This window comes from Muscardinus avellanarius, assembly GCF_963383645.1.
Source record: "Muscardinus avellanarius genome assembly, chromosome: 1".
Taxonomy (NCBI): Eukaryota; Metazoa; Chordata; class Mammalia; order Rodentia; family Gliridae; genus Muscardinus; species Muscardinus avellanarius.
In genome coordinates, this window is record NC_137786.1 from 54,220,541 (window position 1) to 54,244,351 (window position 23,811).

General features: G+C 37.5%; 1 protein-coding gene across 1 annotated transcript in view; it reads right to left on the bottom strand.

The window, feature by feature from the left end:
• ADAMTS6 (ADAM metallopeptidase with thrombospondin type 1 motif 6) overlaps window positions 1-23,811 on the bottom strand; it is a gene marked incomplete at both ends in the record, with an annotated part of 308,213 nt that overhangs the window by 6,508 nt on the left and 277,894 nt on the right. The window contains 2 exons of the mRNA XM_080703170.1: window positions 6,526-6,682; window positions 9,762-9,938. Coding sequence (XP_080559296.1) covers window positions 6,526-6,682; window positions 9,762-9,938 — 334 coding nt within the window. The remainder of the gene's footprint in view (window positions 1-6,525; window positions 6,683-9,761; window positions 9,939-23,811) is intronic.

The window sequence follows — 23,811 nt, forward strand, 5'->3', positions numbered from 1 at the left end:
CCACACATGCTGGAGTGGTTTTCACTGGTGATCTATCTAGGTATTGGTGGAATTGAATGATAAAAAATAAACAACCTGTTTCATAGGCAACACGTGAATCAACTTATCATAGATGTTCCACTGAGTTTTCCCCACATGCTTTAGACTACTTTTTCAAAATACTGAACTAAAAGACAGGTTTTTGAAATATTCACACTGAACAGAGGCTTATGAATTTAGGATGCAATTGGATTCGGATTCATTGTCACTCTGAAGGCTTGATCTGGTCCAGGGAACACAAAGCCAACTCTTCGAATGGAACGCTTATGCATTTCTTTCATCAAAGGTCAAAAAACTCGCCTGTTTGGTTAGAGTGAGTTGGGATACTCAGAGGCAGATCCTCCCAGAACCAAATCAGACCATCCGGCATCTATCTTGTAGCACACATGCACTCTGTGCCTGCAAGCTCTTTATGAGATTCAGAAGAACATAGCAAGTGAAATTATGAGTTAAGCACCCAAGGTCTATTTTTTTTATTTTAAAAGTACAAACAGCTGTGCTTCTTACAAAATGCCCTTGGAAATGGAGAGCCTGGTGAAAATGAGAAGGCAAAGGGTGTGCATGTGCAGGGCAGAAACTGAGTTGGGAGATGCGTGCTCAGTGTTCTCTTCCTGATAAAACTGTACTTGACATTTTACATATTCAGGCTAAAAGAGGATGACATCACAAGTCTCTTGGGACATTATTCAAAACAGTTGGAACCATCCACCAACTTATTTTTATACTTGAAGCAAGGTGATATCAGCTATCAGACTTTGTTCTGATTTCATCTTACCAGAGACTAAATCATTCCTTTCTCTCTTGGCTTTCTGCTTCTTTTTACCCACTCTTACTCCCTGGGAAAATGCCACCTGCATTCAACCTCCAGATGGTATAATCCCAACCCAGATCCAGGTTCCTTCCATACTAGACAGCTAGGAATGTGAAGCTGAACGCTAAGTGGATTATGAGCTCTTTGAAGTAGCAAAAAAAAAAAAAACAAAAAAACAAAAAAAAAAAACCAAACAAACCAACCAACCAGTCCCCCTCACCAACTCAGAATAAAAGTCTTCAAATGACCTTTATTGTTCCCTTCACTACATCAGATTCTACATTAAAACCTAAATTCAGTAGCTGTTTTGTTCCAGGAATCTTGGTATGAGATTTGTAGAGCTGTCTAGGTTTTCCCAGAGCTATTTACTTGAGGGAGATTGAGAGCTACCAATGCTACCATTAGATATCCCAGGCTGGTAAACTAATGTATACTAACCATACTCTTCCAGCTCAGAGCATCCATGAATAGTTACCTGGCAGCAATAAATACTAGATGACGAGTGCCCGTGCTATTGAGACGCTAATAAGACTCACTATGTGAACTACAAGGAAACTTGAAACTGCTTGAATGATAAATAAAATGGCATTTTATTGATTGATTGATTGATTGATACTGGGGATGGAACCCAAGGGCATTCTACTTCCAAGCTACACCTTCAGCTCTATTTTTTATTCTTTATTTTTGAAACAGGGTCTCACTGAGTTGCAGAGGGCCTCACTATGTAGCTGAGGCTGGCTGCAAACAGGAATCCTTCTGTCTCAGCCTCCCAAATGCTGGGATTACAGTGTGTGCCACCATGCCTGGCCTAAAATGGCATTTTAGATACAATTTCAGGTGAGCTTGAGCAGGCTAATCCCAGCTACCATATATACTTTAAAAATTACTCTTAGGCCAGGGTGTGGTGCACAGCCTGTAATTCCAATATTTGGGAGGCTGAGATAGTAAGTAAGATCATGGGTTCCAGCCCAACCTCAGTAACTTAGCGAGACCCTGTTTCAAAACAAAAAATAAAAAGGTCTGGGGGTGTGGCTTCAAGGTCAAATGCCCCTGGGTTCAATCCCCAGTAACTCCTCCCTACAAAAAAATTGTAAATAAAAAATTATTCTTAGTATTTCATCTATCAAGAACCTAAAGAGAGTGTTGACAGAATAGAAGATTTCTCCAGCTACTCTTCTGATAGAGGATTAATATCAAGAATGTATAAAGAACTTAAAAACAACTCAGTACTGAAAAGACAAAGAACCCAATTTTAAAAATGGGCAATGGATCTGAGTAGACACCTCTCAAAAGAATAAATATAAATGTCCAATAAATATATGAAAAAATATTCAATATCATTAGCAATCAAAGAAATGCAAACCAAAACTATACTGAGATTCCATCTGACTCCAGTTAGAATGGCAATCAACAAGAATACAAACAACAATAAATGCTGATGAGGTTGTGGGGAAATAGAAACCCCGACACAGTGTTGTTGGAATTGCAAATTAGTATGGCTGTTATGGAGATCAGGATGGAAGTTCCTTAAAAGACTGGGAATGGAGCTATCAGAGATCCAGCCATCCCACTCTTGGGGAGCTTCCAAAAGGAACTGAAATCAAGTTACTATAAAGATACATGCATTTTCATATTTATAGTAGCACAATTCACAATACCCAAATGATGAAACCAGCCTGGCTGTCAGCAGATGAATGGATGATAGCTTTCTATGAAGATCATGCCTCTAAAGCTTTACCTTTTCAGAAACAAAAAGCTGAATCCAATGTTGAACACAGTGAATTATATCTCCCTCCTACCCCTTACTGTTTTCCTCTCACTGTTTTTGTTTCTTGGTACCCTCCTTCTGATTATCATCCTCAGATATCCTAACTCCCCTCCATTTCTTCAATCTTGCAACATTTATTTTACCTAGCTTTTTAATCTTACTCAAATTCCATTTTGACTGTATACACTCATCCTCTGCCAGGGGTACCCCACATCCCAGTGTCTCCTTGGTAAACTGGTGTGTACCTTCCAGTGATCACCTCCTGGGCGCAGCTTCTGTTGATCATGCTCTCCCCTCTGCACACACTCTCACTTCTTTCTACCTCAGTTAAAATACTGCTCATGTTGTGAAAATTATTTGTTTGCATATTTCTGTTCCTACTGAACTCTGTTCACAATGACAGGGATCTTCATAGTTCTACTCCTTTCATAGTCTTGGGACCTACTATAGAGTATGTTTGCTAAATGAATAAATTAGTGGTTGAATGAATGGAATATGTTATTTTTAAAATGTCACCTTGCAGGATGGCTATATTTATGAGAAAGCAAGTTTACTAAAATGTTCATGCCAGAATCTAGACAGTGGGTGTTCATTATAAAATTCTTTCAACTTAATTGTATGTTTGAAACCTTTTATTATTTTCATTTTAAAAATATTGAGGGAGTAAGGAACCATTACCTAAACCTTGGTAGTTAAAACAATTCTCAAAATTCTATCTGTGGCTCACTTCAACCATGGAAACCCAACTGAATTCTGAGTGGGATGGCACATGACTGTAATCTCAGTATTTGGGAGACTGACACAGAAGGATCACAGGTTCAAGGCCAGCCTCAGCAAAAATGAAATAAAATAAGACTGGGGCTGTCACTTGGAGATAGAATGCCTATGGGTTCAGCCTCCAGTATCAATTAATTAAATTAAAATAAAAAGTAATTCAATTGCAATCCTGTATTTTAGATCCTAAGAGATCTGCATAAGCCCACCTTTCCTTGAGGAGGAGCTAACTGGCCTCGCAGCAGCCTCCCACTGACCTGATTGGGGCACAGGGATTCTTCTTCTACTCTCCTGCATGAAGCAGAAACTGCTCCTTTCTCCACAGCTAGACTCTCCTCCCAACTCTGTCTGGCCAGGAGGCATTTCTCCTCTCTCTGCTCCGATCCCCTACAAACTATGTCAGACCACCACTACACAACTTTCATACAAGAGCCTCTTCTCTCTTGAGATCCATGTTACCTGCCACTTCTGTTCTGTGGATGCCAACTTACAGGTCATCTCAAACTTTTTATCCATGTTTCTGGGGTATGCACTGGGTATTTCCAACAATGTGTTTCAGCTCTTTCACAAACCACTTAGTCTATACAGCCTGTCTTTGTACAAAAGGCTAGTTATTGGTCCTACTTGAGCTTCCTTTAACACTGTCTATACTACTCCATATAAGACATTCTGCCTTCTGTTAAAACTGTGTTTTCGGCATGGGCTAATTGGATGATGTGTGCATGTATGTCTCCACAAGTCTTTTATCTCAAGATGTATGACTACAAAGCACCAATAAAAAAATTAAAAAAAAAACAACTCTGTTTTGTTTTGTTTTGTTTGTTTTGTGCTGAGGTGCTGAAGATGGAATCCAGGGCCTCGAGTGTGCGAGACAAGTGCTCTATCATTAAGCTTCATTCACAGCCCCCTCCATCTAGTCCTTTTAAATATTTTTTATTTTGAAACAGGGTCTCGCTAAATTACTAAGACTGGCCTCAAGACTGCAGTCCTCTTATCTCAGCCTTTCAAGAACTGGGATTAATTACAGTAGGGCCCTTGAATTTTCTTTTCTTTTCTTTTCTTTTCTTTTTTTTTTTTTTTTTTTTTTGGTGCTAGGGATTGAACCCAGAAGCATTCTACCTCTGGCCTACACCTCCAGCAGTTTTTATTTTGAAACTGTTTCACTAAGTTGCAAAGGGCCTCACTAAGATGCTGAGACTGGCTGTGAACCTGTGATCCTCCTGTCTCCATTTCCCAAGGACTGGAATTACAAGCATGTACCACTATACTCAACTAAAAGGCTGTTTTATTAAAAAATTATTTAAATATTTGCTCTGAAAGTCTATAAACTTCAAATGAGTTTGAATTTTTCATAGGAATAGCAGAGCCTGGCCATGGAAAATGCTCAATAATTAATAATTAACTCAATAATTAACTTCATTAAACGAACAGTTTTGTGTGTTTAAATGCTTTCAATTTATGCTTTGGGGAAGCTAAAGAGAACGCAAAACAAGTTATGACAGATATATTGTTTGTACTTTAAATCAAATTTTATAAAAGAGGATCCTCTTTCACCTAAATGAGTCAATAGCTTTAGGTAATAATTCTAGCATTAATCATGCTTGGCAGGATCAGTAACTTCCTAAAAATTTCCTCCTTTACTGAGAAGTCTGAAAATAGTGTCTCAACCTCTTACTTCAGGTTAATATTAATAAAAAGTGATTTAGCCAGGCAGATAAAATGACTACTTGGTGTTTCTCCAAAGAATCCGAGAAACATCAGACTAATACCTATTCACTGTAAGAGAATTCTTATAAGGCAAAAAAAAAAAAAAAAAAAAAGTGCAGTTGCAAATGATGCTTTGCCCACTCTGAAAATAGAATTACATTTTCCACTGCAAAGCTTATATGAAATAATTCTTCATTATAGAGAAGCCTTTGGAGAAATAACTAGAGGTGCCTAAAATGAAGCTATAAACATAACTTCAACAGATATGTTATTGTGAACATGTCAGAAGCCAGTTTTCTCAGTAATGATTAAAGCTTTATAGAAGTGTATGTACTTCAAAAGTAGAAATTATTTTCATGTCAAAGTGTCCCATTTATTTTCTTTTGGTGCTGAGAACTGAACCCAGGGCCTTACACAGGTCAAGTAAGCACTCTAACACTGAAGTCCACCCCCAGCTTCAAGTATTCTATTTTAAAGAGTAAATTAAGCGCGCTTGGGAGGCTGAGACAGGAGGATCGCGCAGGTTCGAAGCCAGCCGCGCGCGCTGGCTTAGGAGACCCTGTTTCCAAATAAAAATGTAAAAATAGGTCTGGGAGTGTAGCCCGGAGGTAGAAGGGCTTCCAGGAACCCCAGTACCACCAAAAAAAAAAAAAAGAGTAAATTAAGAATACTGTATGAGTATAGTGGAAACTGGAGCATGCCTTTGGCTCTGCCAAATCTGGGTTCAAATTCTGACTCTGCCTCTTCTTAGTTTTATAATATGGACAAGTCACTCCCCCCTTCTGTGTCCTAGTTCCCTCATTAATAGTAACATGTATCAGAAGAGTACTGTCAGAAGTGTATAAGGTAATGTGCACACACATATATACCAAGAGGGAGAGTGTGCTTATGTATATAAGATAAATAAAATAAATAATATCTATAAATGATGTAATACAATGCCCAACACATTATATTACTATAATAGTTACATCCTTTCCATCAATTAACCTTTATCTTTTGATTTATCTTTTGACTCCTTGCTCAACCCAGGTGATTGATTGCTAATAATTTACAGTCTCAGAGAAGAGGGATACCTCTATTTAGACCATTTACAAAACATAATTTCCTGAAGAAAATGACCTCTGTATAAGTTCAACATAGAATACTAAATTGCACATGACCTTAGAGATTATCCACTACTCTCTCATTTTATAGCTATGTAAACTTAACTCCAGAGAGGTTAATTGACTTAACAAGGTTGAATAATTGTGAAAGAGCCAGGAAAAAACTTAGATTTCCTGATTACAGTCCAGTACATATACAACTTCTACAAACATTCTGTACAAAGTATCCCTTAACTAAGGTTTTATGGCACTCTTCAGTCCTGGGAACAGCAGAGGCGAGTCACTGGAGACCACAGGCCCCTTTCCCATGGGAAACTCACCTTCAGTACTAGAGATGGGGGTACTGTCACATTTACTTTCACACTGCTGCATTGACGGAGGCCGAATTGTTTCTGGACAGTCACTAGAGGCCTGTCCTGTGTAGGAGAGACACTGCACAGATCTCATCTGCTGTCCAAGGCCACACTGAGCAGAACACTAAAATCAAAGGCACAGAGAAACAAGGGTGCTGATATTAATGATTTTCAGGAGGCAAAAACGTTACCATTTCAAATATCAGACGTCAACTTTTAAAGTTCATATGTGTATATCTTTCAAAGGTATACGATGAGGTTATGCTATTACAATTGGTTTCAAACCTCAAGGATTATAGTATCCTAGAAAATAGATGCAATACAGTCCCCAGGAGATAACAGGTGGAGATTTCCTGGATATCACTCCAATAATTCCAAACAAGGCTGGTAAACTCTAATTAATGAGAAAATTCTCACAATAAGCAGAATAATCAGAGACTCTAGGGCTGGGAAGATCACTTTTGATCCCTGGTTAATACAGGTATGTGGGAAAATAATCTGATGACCCACTGGAGTGCCCTGTGTCTGATCAAGATCTTAGTTTAGTGTAATAACAGTGACTGCTATGGAGCCTACCAGTACAGTCAGTCGAAAACACAGCTTGAATAGTAATTGGGTTTTTCTAAGGTCCAAGTCAGTGGTTTGGTATTAGCTAGTGAACATGTATCTTCTCTCTCTCTCTCTCTCTCTCTCTCTCTCTCTCTCTCTCTCTCTCTCTCTCTCTAGACATTTAAAAGAAAAAACTTTTCTAATATAGAATGAAAAATGAATGCACTATAAAAATGTATTAAAGCTTCTTTAAAAATGTGTTTCCCCTTGTTATTTTGAATTTTAGGATATTGAGGTGAAAATATAGGTGGAAAGAGAAAGACTTGACAACATTTAAAAGCATAACCTCAAATTGACAATATAATTTTGGAGAATTTACTAAAATACAAAAACTTTCAACTAACCTTTATATTATAGTACATTGCAAAAAAAGACTGTAAGAAAGAAAATGACTACCTGGTTTAAAATAAAAACCTTCAGCATGTCTGTGTAGAGTTTTTAATAATATCAAGTGTGTATTGGGAAGCTCTTACATATTTACAATGAAACATATTTTTACAATTAGCTGCACATAATGTTTAGCCTTATCAAGTATATTCCCTTTGAACTTTGTAAAAATTATATTATTGCTTTTATCTAGATGCAAAACTTTAATTATTTTACCATCACATGTTTCCCCATAGGGCTAAGCATAAAACAAAATATACTTAGTTACCTTAATGGATACTGAAAATTTATTCCCTTTCTAAAAAGAAGAAAGAAAGAGAGAGAGAGAGAGAGAGAGAGAGAGAGAGAGAGAGAGAGAGAGAAAGAAAGAAAGAAAGAAAGAAAGAAAGAATCAAAATATATTGCTATGCTCTGGAAAAATGGAATAATTTTGGTCAGAATTTTTGTTAACCACTTCCACGAAATGCCACTCTTCCTTCTTTTGGCAATACTGGGAATCAAACCCAGGGATTATTCACACATGCCAGGCAAGTGATCTACCACTGAGCTACATCCCCAACCCCTGAAATGCCATTTTTAATAAACGATGGCAGGCCCAGAGCACAAACAAAATCATACTGGCATAGTTACATGCTTTTATGATTTATTTGCTTCTCAGATATTAGAAAATGACTAGCTACAAGGCAATTATGAAACCACAGGATAAATTCACTTTCTATGTTATTATTTTTAAATATAACTTAATAGATTCCTTTTTGACATCTATTTCAAATTTCTTTTCTGGTTCTTGGGATCAAATCCATGGGCACTCTACCACTGAGGTATATTCCCACCCTTTTCAGACTGGGTTTTGCTAAATTGCTAAGGCTGGCCTTGAACTTACCATCCTTCTGCGTTGGCCTCCCGAATTACTGAGATTACAGGTGCATGCCACGTGCCCCACCCTTTTTTCACATTGACAAGAACAATGCCTGATTTTCCTTCTATCCAAATATATCAACTTGGTAATTTTTTAAAAGAAATTTTAAATTGACAGACAAAATTGTGTATATTTATTGTGTACAACTTGACATTTTCAAGTGTGTGTATATGTGTATGTGCATGTATGTGTGTGAATGATTAAATATAGCTAATTAATTATGGGCATTACCTCACATAGTTATCATTTTTGTGGTGAGAGCTGTCCCATTTTTATAGCACTGAAGGTGATCTACAGTGAGATAACACAAAATAATGATATATAAAGAAAAAGAAAAAATAGAAATTGGAATATAAAATGGAAATTAGTCTAATATAAAAATGCATACCAAAATCCCTATACACTTGCTTCCCATTAGAGCAGTGTCCATCAGAGAAAAATAATTTTAAAAATAAATATTAATATTTATAAGACTGTCAATCACATTTTCAAGTTAACTAACGCCCTCAAAACCTTTCTATGAGGTTAAAAGGAATTATTTCTATTTTGCACTGGTATTAATTAATTTGTTCTTAAATTAGTTGAGAGGAATGATTGGACTAGAGTCCACATTTTTTTGGCTTGTTCAAATCTCTGGCTTGTGTGCGCTCTCTCTCTCTCTCTCTCTCTCTCTCTCTCTCTCCTCTCTCCTCTCTCCTCTCTCCTCTCTCCTCTCTCCTCTCTCCTCTCTCCTCTCTCTTTTCTCTCTCTTCTCTCCCCTCTCCCCTCTTCTCTCTCTCTCTCTGTCTCTCTCTCTCTCTCTCTCATTTCTCTTTTCTCTCTCTTTCTTGTACTAGGAATTGCACCAGGGGCATTCTACTTATACGCTATACCCCCAGACCTTTTGTTTTATTTTGTTTTGTTCTGAAACAGGGTCTCACTAGGTCGCTCACAGTCTTGCTATATTGCTGACCGTCTTCAAACCTACAATTCTTCTGTCTCAGCTTCCTAGATACTGAGATTACAGGCAAGCACCACCATGCCCAGCTTCTAGGATTTTTTTTTAACTTAAAATAGCAGGATCCAAAGAATGGATAAAAATGGGTATATACGGGTGTGAGAGAAACATGGCTAAGTGTGTTAGCATATGATGCTGTGGTATGTACACTGCTTCACTCAGATCTCACACTTAGATTTCTCTGTGTTCCTTGTCACTCATCTCTCAAGCACTTCTAATGATCAAATCAGGAGACTGGGTTTGTGTCCAAAGGCACGGCATCAGCTGGAGCCCACAGTCCCACTGTCATACCTGGCCCCAGTCTCCTGTCACCCAGCGAGGAGGAGGGCAGCGGCCCAGGCTGCAGCGGATACGGACGGGAGGCTTGCTTTCCTCCGGACATTGTGCAGCTGGGAATGTCTTAGAAAGGTCACTGCTCTTGCACAGAACAATCCGATGCTTGAATCCCGGGCCACACTTTGGAGTGCACTGGAAATAAAAACAAATACTAATGAATAACAGAAAAGATGAAAACTTGAGGGAAGTCTTAACATTAATGTGCATATGTACACAATATACATATACACTAAATTTTAGGCAAAGTCTCTCAGGTAGGAATTTTTTTTTAAGTTATTAAGTAAAAGTATGTTGAGCTTTTCCCTAAGGTCTTTAAGAGCTAAAGCCAATGTTTGCTTTTCTTGGCTAAGTGATTTTCTTAGGGATAGGTTTATCCCTCTCTTCCCTATCCTTGGCCTCATTCAGCTGTGATAAGATTCAGCTAATTTTTGGAATGTGAAATCCTTGGTTTTCTACTTTCTGGGTGTGTTCTTCTAAAAAGAATTTTTATGTTATTTGTAGACCAGAGAACTTTTCTCTGTGAATCAAGTCAGGGGTGGCATAGATCAACTGTTCTTATGGGGTAGTGGCTAAGAACACATGGATACAGATGAAGGTTTACTGCACAGAAAATCTCTGGATTTTCCTTGTCCATCAGTTAAAAATATAATGAACGTGACTATTCTTTAGAATTGGGTTTGTCTGTTCTTCATATGGAGGAAAAATGCTTCTTTCTTTGCCACATCTCCTGTCGTCTACTTCATCTCTAGGTATTTCTGTAAGTCACCTCTTTAACATGGTACCTGGTTGAAGTTCCTCAGCCTTTTCTGCCACATGTCTGGAACTTCCCTTAAAATCCGTACATCCTTCATTCGAGTAAGGACCTTACTTACCACGTATGGAAGCACTGTATCATATCTTTCTTTCAAAATACATTTCCTGATCTCCTAAAAGAGCTATAGAAGACTGGGGAAGGGATATAAACTGAGTGACATAGTCTCTACCCTCAAGAAGCTCATAGCAGCCTTTATGAGATGAACATGTGAACACAGGCTAGTATTAAATTCTGTAAGTGACATAGCTGGGCGCTGTGGTACATACCTGTAATTCCTGTACTTGGGAGACTGAGACAGTAAGATTTCAGGTTTGGGGCCAGTGCATGGTAACTTAGGGAGACCCTGTTTCAAAATAAAAAATAAGAGCTGGCGTGTACCTCAGAAGTAGAATGTTCCTGGGCCAAATCCCCAGTACCACAGAAAGAGAGGGAGTGAAGGGGGAATGGGACAAGAAGGGGAGAGAGAGGAGAGAGAAGAAAGGAGATGAGAGAGAGAGAGAGAGAGAGAGAGAGAGAGAGAGAGAGAGAGAGAAGATATAAAACATAAATTCTTGTGCACCTAGTCACCACTGGCTTGTTTTATAATTATTAATTGATATATCCTCTCATCTCCACCAAATTACAAGCTCTTGAAAATTACTCCACTTCTGTTTCATCTTTGAGTACACACATAACACACTCGAATCTCAGGATCCAGTTGGGAACATTAAGTAAGCACCTATTAAATAGATGGTGGCCTCTATCTGGAGAGATTATGGTTCTGATTTTCCTGATGAAGGGGATGTCTTAGTGAACAACCATTGTCAGAGGCGATCTTTGAGCCTGGTATATGTCATAGAGAAGGGAAAAATATAGATTTTTTTTCAGGTGAAAATCAAGAATCTCATACAAGCTCTTTATCAAAATGAATGTAGTAACAGAACCCATTTCCTTCAGTTTAGAAAAAGCTTCATTAAGATGCATTGTATAGGAGGATAACATACAGTGCTTTCCAAGATAGCTTTGAAAGAGGCGATAGAGGCCTGGCGTGGTGGTGCGCGCTTGGGAGGTGGAGACAGGAGGATCGTGCAGGTTCGAAGCCAGCCTTGCTGGCTTAAGAGACCCTCTTTGCAAAAATAAAAAAGTATGAAATAGGTGTGGGAGTGTAGCCCGGAGGTAGAAGGGCTTCCAGGAACCCCAATACCACCAATAAGTAAGTAAGTAAGTAAGTAAGTAAGTAAGTAAGTAAGTAAGTAAATAAATAAATAAATAAAAGAGTCGATAGTTACAGGGTTAATATCAAGAGAGAAATTCTTGCTCCCTGCTACTGCAAGACCACCATCCTTATATCCTCCTATTGCCTCTCTCTACCCACATAATTAACCACTGGGTCTTATTAATCCAAACCTCAAACCAATCTCACACCTTCTGACTTCCTTTCATTTCCCCTGTGCTAGCCTTACTTCAGACAAACATCATTACCCACAGAAAGTTTTGCAACTGCTTCCTGTCTCCTGTTTCTTGCTCTTCCCCACTCCAATCCACTCTCTGGTCTTCAGAGAGACTTTCCTAAAGCACAAATTTGATTTAAAAAATTACCTTTTGATTACAAAAGAAAATTCTTCAATGGCTTACTATTAATTTCTAGATAAAAGTTCAAACTCTTTAAATACATGTACCACATGATACTAGGTTCTACTTACCTCTCCAGATTCCTCTCTAAATCCCAGCCATACTAGATATTTGCACTACTCTCTAGTGCTAGTCCAGGGCTAGGCACAAAGCTAAGACAGTTCCTGCAGTAACTACTCTTAGTAATGCTGAGATAGTATAGAAGAAATAAAAGAAATAGGTAGAAAGGAACATAAAGGAAAAAGAAAAATATAAAAATTTATTTCAGAAGTTCCATATACTTTTCCAGGCTTTTCACTCCCTGACCCTGTCTCTCTTCCAGGATGGTCACTCCCAAATTCCTAAGAAATCTGTAAATCTTAACCAAAAATAAATTTATCTATGATAATTACTTTGTGTACTGTTAACCCTCATAATATATATTATATATTATATATTATATATTATATATTATATATTATATATTATATATTATTATATATAACAATATATTATTATTATTATTATTATTATTATTATTATTATTATTATTGTGTGTGTGTGTGGTACTAGGGATGGAACCCAGGGGCATTCTACTTCAGAACGACACTCCCAGCCCTATATTTTTACTCTCTACTTTGAAACAGGGTCTCACTGAGTTTCAAAGGGCCTCACTAAGTAGCTGAGGCTGTCCATGAACTGAGATCTTCCTGTCTCAGCCTCCTGAATGCTAGGACTATAAGTTTGTACTACCATGCCAGCAACCCTTATAGTAATTTAAACAAGAGAGATATGATATCTTGATAAGCCAGTAGATCTACTGATCAGACGCAAGAATACTGAAGAGGACCAGATGACCGTAAATTGTCTTGTGGTCACAGATGTCATCCTTACATACCTTCCCTTCACCAAATTTTCTTTAAAAGAAAAAAAGGCCCAAGAACACCAAAGGCGTCTTTCACTGGAGATGGCTCACATTCTCCCTTTAATGTGTATTCTAATTTTCCTACATAAATCTCTCTGCCTCTACTGACACCTGCTGAAATTCTTTTTCACATCTCTGGAAAATCCTTGGGACCCTCTCCTGGTGTTCTTTTCTTCCCTGACACTAAATACTACTACTAATAGTAGATATTTGACAAACACTGTATATGCCAAGTGTGTGCTCAGTGCTGTAATTTATAAAGTGAGATGACAATTATTATTCTATTTTTAAAACGAAGAAACAAGCTTAGAGTAAGTGATTGGTAGAAAGCTGGACAGATATTAAACGGAAGGACTATTTTACTGCTAACTCTTACTAAGCTGTTCCTGGATGTTAGGTATTATATTATGTATACTGCACATGTTGTCTAATTTAATTTTTCACAACAACCTTATCATTTCCTATTTGAAGGAACCAAATCATGTAATAATTTCCATACGATGACCAGAGCCCTGGCCCCAGTCTCTTCAGCTTGCCCCACTTATATCTAGCCCTGCTCTGATCACATTTTCTCCTCATCCAAGCCACAGCCTTAAAGTCTGTGCTGCCCTCCTAAGATTAATATTATCATTGGCAATAATAACCCCATCACCTTATATTCCATTAGAGCTTCACAGTTCACAAAATGTTTTAAAATACATTATTAGGTAATTTTTTGAAAATTATTACAGACAAGAAAAGCATAAGTGACTTAATAAAATCTGAAGAGCAACTGGTAGACCTAGCGTGAAACCCCAGGCCTTCTGACTCATTCTTCAGGGCCTACTCATTGTCCATGCCTCTGTTTTTACTCTATTGCCAGGCTACTCTTAGTCCTGGTGGAAACATAATAATAAGAATACAAGCCGGGCGTGGTGGCGCACGCTTGTAATCCCAGCATTTGGGAGGCTGAGACCGGAGGATCGCGGTTCGCGGACAGCCTCAGCTACTTAGTGAGGCCCTCTGCAACTCAGTGAGACCCTGTTTCAAAATAAAGAATAAAAAATTGAGCAAGGGGTGTAGCTTTGAGGTCAAATGCCTCTGGGTTCCATCCCCAGACCCGCAAAAGAAAAAGAATACATAACAAATATTCATTCATTAATTACTGTAAAAATAAAGTGAGGTGAAGTATGAGGGGATAGAAGGATTCTTCATACTTTAATGAGGTAGGCAGGAACACAGGATGGACAGTGACTCCACTTCTGTATCACGAGGCTATAATTAGCTTCTAACTTGGGAGCATGCATTGAATCTGCACCTGTTCCACTCCCCTCCCCCTTCACATTTAAAAATTATGTGCATACATATTAAAGGCTGAGCCATATGCCCTTTGCTTCTTCTAATCTCTTTTTCCAGTAGCAAGAAGTTTCTGCTCTTGTTTCAAGAATGTAGTAATATCTAGCAGTCTTTCCTAAGAGTGTATGCCAAGTCCTGCTTGTAATTAAGGAAGGCAGACAACGCAGACAGACAATTCATTCATCTGTGTCTGAGAAGTCCCCAGGAAACCAAAACAAATAAGATTAACATAAGAAGAATAAAAAGAGAAAGTAGCACCACTATTTATTAATTTCTTTGCATGTAGCGACCTACTTAATCCTCACAGAAACGCTATGAAGCATCATGCTAATTTTACAGGTGAGGAATCTGAAGCTCTGAGGAATACAGAAAAATCCAGATGGCTACTTCTTAATAGAATAAAGTTCTGAAAGACAAATGTCAATAGACACAAGCCATCTGTAGGACAATGTGCAGATATATGCAAAGCTAATCAGATAATGAAATCTTGTACTTAGGCAAGAAATCATTTTAGAAAATTACATGAAAAAACCTATGAAATAAGCCAAGGATATTCTATCCTATAGCAGCAGAGATCGATAATCCACTAGATTCTCAAATTAGTTAATGGATGGAAACTATAATATTAGTGTCCCCTTTATCTGTTTTACTATCGTCAGTTTTGTAGTCTAAAATCATTAAATGGAAAATTCCAGAAACACAATTCATAAGTTTTAAACTGCACACCATTCTGAGTAGTGTGATGAAAGCTCACAGGTCTTGCCAGGAACATGAATCATCCCTTTGTCCAGTATATCCACAGTGTATATGCTACACCCCCATTCCCATCAGTAGCCATCTTGGTTATTATATCTACTGTCTTCACACTATAGAGTTTCAGTTTAAGTAACCTTTGTTTTACTTCTTGATGGCCCCAAAATACAGAGGAGTAATGATGGCAATTCAGAAGTGCCAAAAACAAGCTGTAAAGGCTTTCCTTTGGCTGAAAAGATGAAAATTTTCAACTTAAGAAAAGAAGAAAAATGTCCTATGCTGAGGTTCCTAAGATCTATGGTAAGAACAAATCTTTTCAGAATCTGTGAAGAAGGAAAAAGAAAATTATGCTAATTTTGCCATCGTACGTCAAATTACAAAAAGTATGGCTACAGTATGTAATAAGTGCTTAGTTAAGGTGCAAAAGGCATTACATTTGTGAATGGAAGATGAACAGACAAGTGTCTACATAGGCCTTGAGCCAGCAAGCGGCCCTCTAAAAGGAGGGCACCAAGCCACTTACTGCAAGTATGAGATGATTACCCAAATTTGGAAAAATGTTTGGACTAAAAAATAGAAAAATCACTGAGAGGCTGTATCTGTGAACAAAGAAGCTGCTGCCACATTCCTAGCAGAGTGGAACTTGATTAAGTTGAAAAGATACCATTCAAAGCAAGTCTTGAGTTGTGATGGAACTTAGCTCTTCTAAAAGAAGATGCCCAAGGGAACCTACATCCATAAAGAGGCACCAGTGTATAAACATGTGGAACAACAGAGTAACTGTGGTACTATGTGGCAGTGCTGTAGGGTATATGATAAAGTCAGATATAGTGTACAAATGAAGAACCCACAGGTTCTTTAAAACAAAAACAAAATAATATCTTGAGAAAGACATGATGTGCATGCGCGCGCGTGCGTGTGTGTGTGTGTGTGTGTGTGTGTGTGTGTATTTTTTGCATTGCTTTGGATTTAACCCAGGGCCTCACACATCCTCTACCACTGAACTACAGCCCCAGATCCTATGCTTTTTATTATAGTATATTGTTATAATTTTTCTATTTTATTATTGTTGTTCCTAATCTTTTATTGTGTCTAATTTATCATTTAAACTTCATCATAGGTATACACATTTAGGGAAAAATTCTTATGTATAAGGGTTGGGTCTATGTATAGTTTCATTCATACGATAGGGATTTACTGTAAACTACTGCCACATGCATGCTCAGTGAATACACCAGTCCTGAGCCCTATAGATCTAGTCACAACATTTCCATGTTTAAAGAGAGGCTTTCAACTCTGGTCTCTGGAAATACTTCATTTTTCAAAAGTGATATAAGATTAAATATTTAATTTTTTTTTCTACAAAATAGAGCCAGGTGTGGTGGCGCACACCACACTTGTAATCCCAGCATTCAGGAGGCTGAGACAGGAGGATCATGGTTCACAGACAGCCTCAGCTACTTAGAGATGTCCTTTGAAACTCAATGAGACCCTGTTTCAAAATAAAGAATAAAAATTAGGGTTGGGGTGTAGCTTGGAAGTAGAATGCCTTTGGGTTCCATCCCCAGTACTGAAAAAAAAGAAAAGAAAAACGGGGCTGGGGGTGTAGCTCAGAGGTAAAATGCCCCCGAGTTCCATCCTCAGTACCGCAAAATAAATAAATAAATAAATAATAAAGTAAAGGCATAGGGATAACACCTATAGGTTTATTCTAAGTAGAATTGAATTCAGCAAATACCTTTGACCTTATATTTGAGATGATGTCCAAATAGAATCATCCTTAGTTTATATTTTTTTTACTTCTTTTTGTTTTCTTTGGACTGAATTTCACTATTGCCTCTCTGTAGGTGCTAATAAATAAGTATCTTTGTCCATTTGACCATCTCAGTTTTATTTAGCTACTTTTACAAAAACTATAGGAAAGCATATTTATGAATATGTTAATAGGCAGTAGAGTAGGTGTGAATGCTGCAGAGGTAACCATTGGTCTATACACAGGTACATGGCATGTTTTTGCACACTTTGAGGATGCAATAAAAACTATTAGTAATCATTAGAAATTTAAATACTTAATTCAGTAATAAAATTTATTTTTAAGTAAAAGAAAAGTTATAAATAACAAAATTTTCTCAAAATAATTCATTAACTTCTGAAGTAGAAGTACTATTTCAGTGGATAATTCATTCTTTAATAAAATTATTTCCATTTTCCCTTATTGCAGGTAAATACCTATTCTTTATTATTCATATGAGTAGACTCTCATATTTAAATCTGACCATATCATCATTTAAAATCTGACCATATCATCTGGTTTTTTTTTTTGTTTTTTTTTTTTTTTGGTGGTACTGGGGTTCCTGGAAGCCCTTCTACCTCCGGGCTACACTCCCAGACCTATTTTATTTTTTGGAAACAGAGTCTCCTAAGCCAGCGAGGCTGGCTTCGAACCTGCGCGATCCTCCTGTCTCTGCCTCCCAGGCGCGGGGATTACAAGCGTGCACCACCACACCCGGCTGTTTTTCTTTTTTATCTCAGTGGGATATAAGTTGTGGTTTTTATGAGATATATTTATACTTTAGTTTAATGTTTCTTGATTACAAAGATGCAAAAACATATTTCACAGAATAAAAAATTATTTGAAACCACACCAGAAAAAACAATTTGGCCCTCACTTGTAATAATTAAAAGAGCTAACATTTTGGATTTACATTGAGTTCTTACAGGAGATGTGAGGTTTAATCTACTTAATCATAGGTACAGAGTAAAATCTAAGAGGCAAAGTAATGTCACAATTGTCTTCTCAAACAAGATAAAGTAGGTGCATGGTTGGTAGAACCTTCCCTTCCCCATCCTTCTTAAGTAATGTTACCTACATTTAAATCTTATACAGTCAGTAGAATATGATGCCAGTTACCTACTTGTCCAAGAGAAGTACAAGAAAGGAAACTTTTTTAGTCAGATGTGGTGGTGTACTCTTGTAATCCTAGTACTTGGGAGGCTGAGCAGAGGATGTGGGTTCTAAGTCAGCCTCTGCTACTTAGTGAGGCCCTCAACAACTTGGTGAGAACCTGTTTCAAAATAAAGAATAAAAAATAAGGCTGGGGTTGTAGCTCAGAGGTAGAATGCCCCTGGGTTCAATCCCCAGTCCCACAAAAAAAAAAAAAAAAAAAAAGAAAGGAACCTTTTTCAATGGGTTCTCTGTGGGAGTCAGAGAATCCATTCTGATGCATAAAAAGAATGGGTTAAGCTTGCTAGACCCCATCTTCCCCATGTAGCAATACTTTCAAGAGCTACTTGCCAAATCAAGGCAAAAATAGAAAACCATTTAAAGCCCAACATAGTATGGGTGACCCCAAGATTGAGGATAGATGGTAGGAAATGGAAAATCTGAGGCTTCATTAGCTTTACAAAAGGCTGTTTTATGAGCCATTTCCCAGCATGGTGATTTGGTGCTATTTTTTTTTTCCTTGCCATAATCCCTGAGTGGGCTTAACTGATAAGGAAAGTGGTTGCTGGCTTTACAACAATGGAAAATTTAAATTTAAAACTGTATTAGAATAGTCAGCAAAAAAAAAAAAAAGAAGTAAAGGGTCAAAAGGTAAATTCCTCCTACTGCAACATATTTTCACCAGTAGAACCTCACCCAGGTGATCAGCAGAGTTCAAACAGCTGACAGGTGGAAGTGAGGAGGGAACAGAAAGAGGAGGGATGTTTTCATGGGTGTGTCAAAGACAATTGTGTGAAATACTTGTAAAATGGCCAATAGGTATATGAAAAACTGTTCAACATCATGAACAATCAGAAGAATGCAAACCAAAACTACATTAAGACTTCATCTAATTCCAGTTAGGATGGCAACCATCAGGAATACCAACAGTAATAAATGTTGGTGAGGATGTGGAGAAACTCTTATAAACTGTTGATGAGAGTATAAATTAGTACAACTATTATGAAGATTAGTAGGGAAGGTCTCAAAAGACTAGGACTAGAACCATCATATGACCCAGATATACCACTCCTAGGTATCTTTCCAAAAGAATTAAAGTCAGAATATTATAGAGATACATGCATACCTATCTATGTGGCAGCACAGTTCACAACAGCCAAATTATGGGATCAACCCAGGTGTCTATTAGCAGGTGAATGGATAAAGAAAATGTGGTATATACATACAATGGATTTTACTCAGCTATAAAACAAAATTCTGTCATTAACAGGGAAATGGATGGAACTAGAGAATATTATGATAAGTGAGATCGGCCAGTCTCAGAAAGTCAGGAGTTGTATATGTTTCTCTCATATGTGGGAGCTAGAGCGAAAATAGGAAACAAAAAAGACTTTATAGATAATCAACAAGAGAGACCAGAAGATTAGTGGAAGGGGGTTAGGGAAGGAAGGAGGCTTGATGAAGAAATGAGGCTCAATGAAGGAAACAGATCAATAATGCTATGTCCATATATAAAGTATCACTACCAATTTCACTAACATATAAGGAGAGTGGGGGGAATGGGGTGGGGTTCTGAGGAAATTATACCCAGTATTGTGTGCATGTGTGCCTGCATCACATCGAACCTCAGTATGACATATGATTATAACGCACCAAGAAAAGTATATTTTTTAAAAAGGAGTCAACCAAAAGAGACTGGACATTGCCTGTTCTTTTGCTGAGACATCCTCTCTCCGTTAGTAGGAGGTATCCAACTTCTATGGAAAGAACAGGCTCCTTGTTCTCCACAGATACTCAGACATTTATTTCATCCAATGCCGTTTATTCTTATTTATTTTTAACCCATCTAAGGAAGAGATGAGCTGCCTCGTAAAGTAAGAAAATAGAAGCTTAAGAGTGTAACTCACTCTCAGTGTTTATATGTAAAATAAACAGGTGGTTGTATGAAGCAAAAATCAATTCTTTTCCTTGAACAAAGGATGATGATGGAGGTAAAGACGATATTCAACTAGACAGTAATGGCAGCATGTCTTGACCCATGCTTACCTCCATAGTTTTCTTGCATTGTCTATGGAAAGACAAGAGCAGCAACCAGTGCTTTATCTGAGGTTGTAGACCCACATGTGCTATACCTCCAGCCAACACATGCACTCAACCTCCCTAACATCGTTTATTTTATCTAAGCTTTTGATCTCAAAGAAGATGGCAGAAATAAGGCTAAAAGTGTCTTCAGCATCTATGTATTTCTTCAGACAGCCTGCAAGAATGCCTGAGAGCCTCTTAGAGCCATTTGAGCAAGTTACCTCAAATACTGGATAGTTAAGAATAAAGATTCTAAGGGCAAGGTAAATACAGTCTATGTGAAACTGAGTTCAAAAGAGAACCTTAAAATAATATTTGGAAGAGCAGCATATCACTAACATACACATATATAAACATATACATATATGTTGTATATATGTTATAAATACATATAAATAAGCTGTATCTTGAGATGAATATATTTGAATGTTTTATTTTAAAACAAAAATACAAAATGATACAGGAGAGTACAAGTCAAGAGACCAACATGAAATGATTCTGTATATATGGAAGTTCTGATATTTCAGAGGTTGGCAAAAATTTGTTCTAGTTTTTGCTTATAAAGGATAATTTGGTGCAGTTTTGTTTTAAAGCCCTCCTATTACTTAATACTACTTTGCTTAATCTTATCTTCCACTATTCTATGAAACAAACACTTTTCTCACTCTAATTTTTCTATACTTCTTGTGTTTCTGTTCAGTTGTTTCTCTTTTCAGGAATACCTCCTCCAGCCTCCCTATTCTCTTCAATTTTATTACCCCTCCACATTCCGTTCAATCCCTATCAACTTAAAAAGCCCTTGAATCCTATTCCAGACTACCCTCATCTTCTCAGACCTGAATTTTTTTTATTAGCTACACATTTATGCCTGAACATCTACTATTTATTAAACAATCATATTATTCTCTAGTTGTTTTTTATGAAAATCTCCTATTTTTACAAGATTCCTTCACATTCTCCATAGTGCCTATTCTCAATTATATACTGACTTGACCTGAAACCCTAATACAGAGCTAATCATAAAGTCTCTGCTATGAATTCCCCATTAAAAATTTGTCATATGGTCAATCAATAGTTATGGATTTCTATAAGGATCCTGGACACTATTATGTACAATCCTGAAGAATGTCTATTTTTTGATCAGTGAATTTTATCTTTCAAACGAATTTAAAAGTTAGTTTACCCACTACTAGGAAAAAGAAGTCTATTTTGTTTCCTATAATCATAGATTTGCTAATACCAATGCCTTTATATTTAATTGAGGCTATAAATAAAATTTAGGTAAGCAGAATACAATTACTAAGGCTGGAATACAGCCAAGAAACCTAGGGTTAGGACTCTTACCAGAATCCATGGACAATCACGACTGGTAGAATTGTTAGTTCCAAGTATCATCTTGAACAGTCTTTTTAGTCTTGTGCATTCAACAAAATAAGGCCATTCAAGCAGTAAGATTCACAGGGAGAATAGTTATATCCAGAGGCTCCTTTGTGTGTGTGTGTGTGTGTGTGTGTGTGTGTGTGTGTGTGTGTGTGGTACTGGGGATGGAACCCAGGGCCCTCTATCTCTGGGCTACACTCCCAGAACTATTTTATATTTTATTTGGAGACAGGGTCTCTTAAGCCAGCTGAGGCTGGCTTTGAACCTGCGCGATCCTCCTGTCTCAGCCTCCCAAGCGCAGGGATTACAAGCGTGCGCCACCACGCCAGGCATATCCAGAGGCTTCTAAGAATAATGTTTAATTTTTTTCATATGTATTTGAAAAACTTGTGAAGTCTACAGGAAATACCCAAAGTAAGTGCCACAATGTTTCCAGAAGGATATTTTAGAAAAGAGTATGAAATGCATCCTGTTTTGCTAACTTGAAAGACTTATCTCTATCCAGATACTCATTTTTTTTTTTTAACTCTAGCCAATGCTGCAGAAAATTCCGGTCTACTTTGGAAAATGTGGAGAATGATGTAGCATGGAGAATGATGTAGTATATGTCTTATGCGTACTGAGGAAACAAAATTAATGATCTCTTACCTCATTTTCTTTTTTTCTTTGTGGTACTGGGGATGGAACCCAGGGGCATTCTACCTCTGAGTTATACCTGCAGCTCTAGTTTTTATACTTTATTTTGAAACAAAGTCTCACTAAATTTTGGAGGGCCTCACTAAGTAGCCGAGGCAGGCTGTGAACATTTGATCCTCCTGTCTCAGTCTTCTAAGTACTGGGAATAAAAGAGTGTACCACCACACCCAGCTTTCTTACATCATTTTCTGCAAAATCATTTTTTCTGAGTACCTCTGGATTATAGACTATTTGGTACATATTCATGCTGTCAAAAATCTTAGATCTTATTTACTAAACATGTAAATGAAAATAATGGTAAATTCTAAATTTGACTTTTTGATTTATTATATTCTTCAGCTCCATGACGCTTCCCTAGATACAAGTAGAAGTACTTAAAATATATAGATAGCTGGGTGTAGTAGCACATGCCTGTAATCCCAGTGCTTGGGAGGCTGAGATAGGAGGATCACACAGTTTCAAAGCCAGCCTCAGCTACTTCGTGAGGCTCTCAGCAACTTAGTGAGACCTTGTTTCCAAATAAAGTATAAAATAGGAATGGGAGTATAGCCCAGAGGTAGAAAAGCCCTTGGGTTCCACCCCCAGTACCACAAAAAATAGTTTAAAATATAGATAGATAGATAAATATAACACAAATTATATTGATAACATTTAAACAAAAATTATGTAATTAGGCTATTAATATTAACATTACTTAAAAAAATAAGCCGGGTGTGGTGGTAGACATTTGTAATCCCAGCATCTGGGAGGCTGGAACAGGAGGATTGTGGTTCATGGCCAGCTTTAGCTACTTAGTGAGGCCCTTTGCAACTCAGTGAGACTGTTTCAAAACAAAGAATAGAAAAAAGGGCTGGGAGTGTAGCTCGGAGGTAGAATTCTCCTTGGTTCCATCCCCAGTACCACAGAAAAGAAAAGAAAATATAGATTTTAAAAATGTTGCTAGAAAAGGTCACTCTAGGTCTTTAATAAGTTTCAGGGTAAGAAAAGTTCTTGATTATTTTTTTTTTCCCCCTGTAGTACTGGGGATGAAACCCAGGGGCACTCTACCTCTGAACTACACCTAGTCTTTTTTATTTTTAAACATGGTCTCGCTACCTAGGTTGCTAAGAGTCTTGCTACATTACTGAGGCTGTCCTTAAACCTGAGATACTCCTGTCTCAGCCTCCTAAGTACCAGGATTCAAGTCCTACGATATCATGCCTGATTCTGACTATCTTATTGAACTTCATTTTTAAGTCACATATCACTAAATCTGAGCTTGTAATGCTGCTCAAGAGTAAGAAGGGAGGAAGAAAGCAAAAACAACAACTTCTATGAGTACCTACTATAATGTTATTTCAAATTCACTTTAGATGTATTTTTAATCATATCAGTGCTTCATTTCTCACTGATTTCCCTGATGTAAAGACTCCTTTTCCTGATAAACAGCAACAAACTATAACTCGGCCACATCCACTGTTGGGTAGTTCTTAATTGTTAAGTTCTA